The sequence below is a fragment of the Trypanosoma theileri genome (assembly GCF_002087225.1).
Source record: "Trypanosoma theileri isolate Edinburgh chromosome Unknown TM35_Tth_24_V1, whole genome shotgun sequence".
In the NCBI taxonomy this organism is placed as follows: Eukaryota; Euglenozoa; class Kinetoplastea; order Trypanosomatida; family Trypanosomatidae; genus Trypanosoma; species Trypanosoma theileri.
This window is the reverse complement of record NW_021639866.1, coordinates 179,420-186,088: the sequence shown is the minus strand read 5'-3', so window position 1 is coordinate 186,088 and position 6,669 is coordinate 179,420. Positions and strand designations below refer to the sequence as shown.

The following is a 6,669-nucleotide window of genomic DNA, read 5'->3' as shown; positions in this document are numbered from 1 at the left end:
TATATATATATATATATATATATATATGTTTATATGGTTAATTGGTGTGTATGTGTGTTTCTCACGCGCTTATTCTTGTTGCTTGGATGAGTAGAAGTGTATTCCTTTGTCTTTGTAAGCGAAGAAACCATTTTTTTTTTCTTTGAGGAAATGTCTAATTAGGCTTTTTCAATGCCTATGAGGAGCCAAAGTGGTGCTCTCTCTCTCTCTCTTTCTATTTCTCTTTCTCTCTGTATCTCCAATTTTATAATTTTTTTTTCCTTTTTTTATTTTATTTTATTCTAAACACACACACATACACACACTAAATGGATACAGTGTGCTTAAAAAAAAAAAAAAAAAAGAGGACTGAAAGATTGGATATTGAGACAAGAAAAAGAAAGAAAGAAAGAAGAAAATAAGCACAACAAAGATAAAACACATAAATAAACAAGAAGAAACACCGAGTGAATTTAAGAAAACATCGATATACAATATATATATATATATATATAATCCACATATAATTAAAAACGATAATAATTCATAATGAAAACTGCAGCAGGTACACCACCAAGAGGAAATAGTACACAAACACACACTACTGTTGCCCATCCATCTCTTGCCGCATCTCTTCTCTTTGATGTTGTTGTCTTCGCCGGCGGCGCTGCGCCTGGCTTAACACCATTGTGTGATAATGAGCCAAAGCCAATGCTCTGTATCTGCAATCGCCCTATGATTTGGTACTGTCTACATCCGTGGATTACCGCCGGCTGCCAAACTTTCTTTGTCTGCGTGAATGAAGACTATGCGGCCCTGCAGCGATATCTCTGCCGTGAGTTTCCCGCAGTGACTTTTGTATTTGTCTTGGTGCCGCTCACATTGAATGAGGCCCCGTCCACCACCTGTGATGTCGTGAAGGCGTATCTTAAACATAAGGAATCTTTAAAACCGGATAAGTTGGGACAACCACGGGATGCACTTTTACTTAGTTGCGATACGTTTCTACCGGGAGTAAATCTCGAACACTTTATTCGCAATTTCTACTGTTCTGTGGCCTCCGCATCTATTTTACTCTTCCGTCCAATGAAAAGTACACGCACAGCCACTGCAGAGACAACAGGGCCATCATCATCATCATCCGGCGGCGGTGGTGGAAAGAATGATAAAAGTCAGGCAGAACCATACAAATACCGCCTTGTCTGCACAGCATATGAAGAAAAAGATGATGAAGAGCAAACGAATGGATTACAAAAGACAAAATCACGTGATCAGGGCAATGCGACCAATGTCCATCATCATCGATTACACTTTATTGCTCCTCATGAGGAAAAGCCGGTTCCTCGTATTAGCGTTGGCTTTGCCAGTCGACGTCCAAATCTCACCTGTACCGCCGATACGATGGATGCACATGTGTATTTGGTCCGTGATTGGGTACTTCACGCAATGGCAGAGTACGCGGGAGAGGGAATGACGGTTCAACGGGATATCATTCCTTTTCTCGCTCGCAGTCAACATAGTACATTGAATGCCGAAGAAAATGTTTTTCTCCGACCAGACAGTAAAATTAAGTATAATATACCAAATCATTGGTTATATGAGAAGGAGTCTTTTGTACATCTTTTGAATGCCTGTCCAGCTCCTGTATTACCTGTAGAGGCGGATAATCTCCTCGTGTGTTGTACAATTTATGAAGAACGAGAAGATGAACCTATGCGTGTTTATCGAGTAAAAACACGAGAAGATTTTCTAGCAGTAAATCGTGAGATATTAACAGCAAAGTGTGATTTACACGGTTTAAATGAACCTGTGGTGAATGCTAGCAATACACAACAACAGCAACAAAAACAAAAACAACAACAACAAAAACAAAGTAAACAACAAGGTGGTAAGTATTTAGCTCCAGCTACTTTTTCAGAGACTACACAGATGCCTGCTAGTGCCTTTGTATTAAGTAGTTTGCTCCCTGATTCCCCCTTTACACTTCAGATGAAACAAGGTATTCATCAGGTTCAAATTAAACGCAGTTTTTTACGTTCTTTGCCATCAGGAAACGTTTACATAACTTCCAGTATTATTGGGAGTAATGTAACCCTTGGAGTAAATGCTAGAATCACAAATAGTGTTATTTTAGACAATGCAGAGATTGGAGCTAATGCGATTATTACAAATTCTATCATTGGCTCCTCTGCAATGGTAAATCCTGGATTACGTGTAGTGAACTGCACTGTGGGCCCACAGTATATCGTAGAATCCAATGGAATCGATTCAGTACTCTGCACACATGATGCTGGAGGAGGTGTTTATACAAGTTTGTGTATGTAAAAGAGAGAGAGAGAGAGAGAGAGAGAGAGAGAGAAGGAGAGAAGGAGAAGAAAAAGGACGAAAAGGTGCGAAAAGAAGAAAAATAACCACATTAGTAAAAAAAAAAAAAAAAGAAGAGAAGAAGAAATACATATTTGGTATATGTTGCTCTCAGGAAATAATATAATGTTTCATTTTTTTTTTCTTCTTTTTCATTGATCTAATATACAAAGTTAACGACTTTTTGAAATTGATTAGATGCTGAAGGTGTAACGAAACGAGAAAAAATGAGTAACATTATTTCTCTTTTCTTTTTCTATCACTTTGTGTGATTGTGTTTGAGTTGGGGGGACGAGAAGAATTGAGGGAAGAACTAATTGGATCCTGTGGATAGAAAAGAGTAAGAATCTCTGTTCTGTCTGTACTATACAAGGATAAACTGGCATATTATTTCCTTTTTTTTTTTTGTTTTCTTTTTCTTTTTTTAAATAATTCTCTGATGTAATAAATTAGGTTATTATTTGGACCTTCTCAAAGAGAGAGAAAACAAAAAACAAAGAAAGAAAAAAGCTTGAGTGTGAGAAGAGTAGCAAATAGAATCAATACAAACAAACCAAGAAAAATAAAAAAAAGCTTAGAAGGAAGTGATCAAATACATATTTATAGAGAGAGAGTGAGAGTGAGAGTGAGAGTGAGAGAGTGAAAACAGAAAATTAGTAAATGTTTAATTCTGTGAGAAATATCGTATGAGACATCGTATCGTTATTCTTCAGCATGGTTCACATGGTACATGTAGAGACTTGAGTTGTGTTGCGCAGTATCTTCGGGGATTTGAATCCCCACCAGTTGTGTGGGAACCACGGGTAAATGAGGGATTCCGTACAGATGACGGTGTAGTGATATGTGGAGAGCGCTTTGCAAAGAATGTAATCGAAATGTTTCAATCATTTTATTCAACATTATCATTATCAACATTATCAACATCAACAACAACAGTGGAATTGAGTTTTGTAGCCCATTCTATGGGTGGACTTATTATTCGTGAAGCCTTACCACTTATTTTTAAAGAAATTCAATCTAAACAAGATTATATAAATATCAAATGGAAACTTTTTTGCTCTATAGCAGTTCCTCATGCGGGAGTACGGCAAATGGATGCTTTTATACGTTCTTATCTTGGTCGCTTTATTGGACGTTTCTATTCAACCGCATATCATGATATGTTTCTACAGTCTAATGTTTTAACAGAACGTTTACTTTCAAAAGAATATCTTTCCTGTCTCGCTGCATTTGAAAAACGTTTATTAATTTCAAGTATAAATGATCTTCTCGTCCCTTTAATGAGTTCTGGTTTTCTACTAAAACCCAATCAACAACTCCATTATCATCATATCCACTCTTCTTCTCAAGAAGAGCGAAATGAAAGAACCCAAACTATTGAAGAAAGAATGACTACCATGTGTGCTGTAAATGAAGAAGAGATGTACACCAAACGGCATCAACTCACAGAGCTGAATGAGAGAGAATGGCCAAGAGAGAAATTCCCATTGGAGCGACGCCTCGTGGATGAACTTCTTCGTTCTGCCGGTCCTTTTGAAAGTGTCGTGGTGGATCTCCGCCCTTCCGCTGCGGCCTCTACATATCAGACACAACTTGCACTTCACGGCGCCCAACAACTCTCCCATCGAGCACTCATTTGTAAACCACCACTCCACCCATTGGATGACTTGTTTGGATTCGTCTCAAAGGTGGCCGCATGTGAAGCTGTGATGGAATAATAATAATAATATGGCAGTTTCTTTTTCTTTTTTTTTTCTCTCTCTCTTTTTCTCACACTGGTTTCGCTTATTTATATATATATATATATATATATATAAACTTTTCCACATTTTGGCGTTAAGCATAAGAAAGAGAAAGAATTAACACTGTAGAGAAACTAATAATAAAGTCACTATTCACACACTCTCTCTCTCTCTCTCTAATTTGTTCTCATGAGTTTTCCACTGGGTTTGTATGGGCGCCGTTGGTCTAGTGGCATGATGGTACCCTCCCAAGGTATTGACCCGGGTTCGATTCCCGGACGGCGCATCCCTTCTTTTCCACCAAATATACACTATACTATGATTAGTGATGATGTGTATGTATATGTATTTGTTTTATTTTATTATTATATTTTTTTTTCTTTGTTTATCTATTGTGTGGATATAATTAAAAATTAAATACATTTCTATTACTTGACGGTTTTGTGTTGGTTTTTTTTTTTTTTTCTTTCTTTCCTGTTTCTTTCTTCCTCCTATGAATGATTGATTTCTTGTTTATGAAATCTTTTTTAAAAGAAAGGGGGAGGGGGTGAATAGAAGGAAAAGAAAAAAAAAAAAAAAAAACAAAAAGAGAAACACGATAGGCGGGAAATTGGAAAGTGAGTGTGTTTAGGTGGTAAATAAAAGGTGATTGATTGACTTTAAAGAGAAGAAGAAGAAGAAGTATGGGGAAAATGATATGTATTATTATTTTCCTTTTCATTTATGCTCTTAATCTCCTTACAATTTTATCAGGGGTGAATGCGGAATGGGTAAATGAGACAACAGCATATATGGGATCTTCACCTGTTACTCTTCGTATTACTTCTGTAGGTGATTGGAATAATTTGATGGAAACTGGTTTTTTTGGAACAATGGGAAACCACCGAAATCTTCTTTGGTATTGCCGTCATCCGGATGCTAAAAGTATTTATCATTTATGTTGGAAATCACTGGATTTCCCTAGCCCTATTATTAGTACCATTGTGGTAGATTTAAACCGTGATGGGGTGATGGATATTCTTGTACAATGCCAAGATGAAGTCTTACGTTTTATTGATGGTAAAAATCGTAGTAAAGCTCCCATATCCATTAATAATGGAAGTAATATTCCAAATTTTAATGCTAATATCCCACAAATGAGTTTAGTTAGTGTATTTAACTCTTGTGGATTACCAGATATAGCAATGGTAGATAAAAATGGTTCTCTTGTTATTATGCGTGCTACAACAGAGGTATCTGGTAGTAATTGTATTGGTAAGGATGTTATTCCTACATTTGATCAGTTTATCTTAGTAGAGGGGGAAAAGGGAGTGAGGGAAGTTGTTCCTCTAAGTATCATTTCAGATGATATAAATGGTGATTGTGCTGTGGATTTAATCTATAGTATTCATAATATTGACAAAAATACTCTAGAAGTTTATGTTTTCTTTACCTCGCAAAATCGACATGAGTTATTAATGACCTTAAAACCTGCTAATCGTTACGGTTCTCCAACAGTTGTGGATATAAATGGTGATGGCGCACCCGATATTATTTTTCCACTTTGTGCTAAAGAAGAAAATATAGATTCATTTGGGAATTGCAGTGGATTTAACGGTTTAACGGTATTTTATAACCTTTTAGAGGGATCTTCTTCATGTTCTAATGCCAAATGTTGTAATGGACATCCTTATGGATTTAGTGAAAAAGTATCCAAAACATTTTTTCTGGATTTAAATAATGTATGTGGTATTCATACAGTATCCGGTTTGCCTCTTCTAATGCCTAACTCATTAGATTCTCCACTTGAATTACGCTTTGGAGATTATAATAGAGATGGCTATAATGATCTTCTTATACCTAGCACATATGGTCCTCTTTTACTTACAACGAAATCAAATTCTGATACGTTACCTTTCAGTTGTACTCCTTTAAATAGTGAACTTGCACATGATCCTTCTTCTGGTAATCACCAAATGTATATCCAAGCAGTTCCTTTTTTTGTTGTTATTTCTGATAGAGGACGTCTTGATATCATTTTAACCTATCATGGAAAAAATAGTCTTGCTATAACCGTTTATACCAATCACATTTCATCATTGGAGCAAAATTATTTTTTAACTGCAAGTGCTCTCAATGGGGTAGGACAAATAGATACTTGGGGGTTGTATCAACCAGGTGCTGTTCATCGCTTTAGGTGGAGTGATATAGCAATGAACCATCGATGGGGATATGGAGTGCAATTGTCTAAAAGTCAAGGACATGCTTTACAATCTCCACGTTTATTTTTTGGTCTTGGTCGTACTTTTTCTTATGTTGAAGATTACACCGTTGCTGTTCTCGTCGATCGAGAATCTGTGCATCATCAATGGTCAGAAAACCTTATACCAAACTCAAATTTATTTATATGGTTATCTCCATTCGTTTCATCTTCACAATGGCGCCTGCGTCTGTATATCGCTTCATCAACCTACCAGATGTTATTATTCGTAGTGCTTATTACTACTCTTGTGCTTATTGGAATTCCTATTCTATTTCTTAAGTGGAGGGAAGTTCAACAAGATCGACGTGAGTGGAGATTCAGGTAATTTTCCTTTTTTTTTTT

The 6,669-nt window shown here is 36.4% G+C and overlaps 3 protein-coding genes across 3 annotated transcripts; all 3 read left to right on the top strand.

Moving 5' to 3' along the window:
• Positions 1-528: 528 nt before the first annotated feature.
• TM35_000241690 (GDP-mannose pyrophosphorylase) lies at positions 529-2,304 on the top strand (the record flags this gene model as incomplete). Its single annotated transcript, XM_029027581.1, has 1 exon — positions 529-2,304. One exon carries the CDS (start codon positions 529-531, stop codon positions 2,302-2,304), a length of 1,776 nt encoding a protein of 591 aa, XP_028881085.1.
• Positions 2,305-3,029: 725 nt separating this feature from the next.
• Positions 3,030-4,061, top strand: TM35_000241680 (uncharacterized protein; the record flags this gene model as incomplete). The annotated part of the gene is made up of 1 exon (XM_029027580.1): positions 3,030-4,061. The coding sequence occupies one exon, from the start codon at positions 3,030-3,032 to the stop codon at positions 4,059-4,061; it is 1,032 nt and encodes a 343-aa protein (XP_028881084.1).
• A 707-nt stretch (positions 4,062-4,768) lies between these two features.
• TM35_000241670 (putative FG-GAP repeat protein) lies at positions 4,769-6,652 on the top strand (the record flags this gene model as incomplete). The annotated part of the gene is made up of 1 exon (XM_029027579.1): positions 4,769-6,652. The coding sequence occupies one exon, from the start codon at positions 4,769-4,771 to the stop codon at positions 6,650-6,652; it is 1,884 nt and encodes a 627-aa protein (XP_028881083.1).
• Between the last annotated feature and the right edge of the window lie 17 nt (positions 6,653-6,669).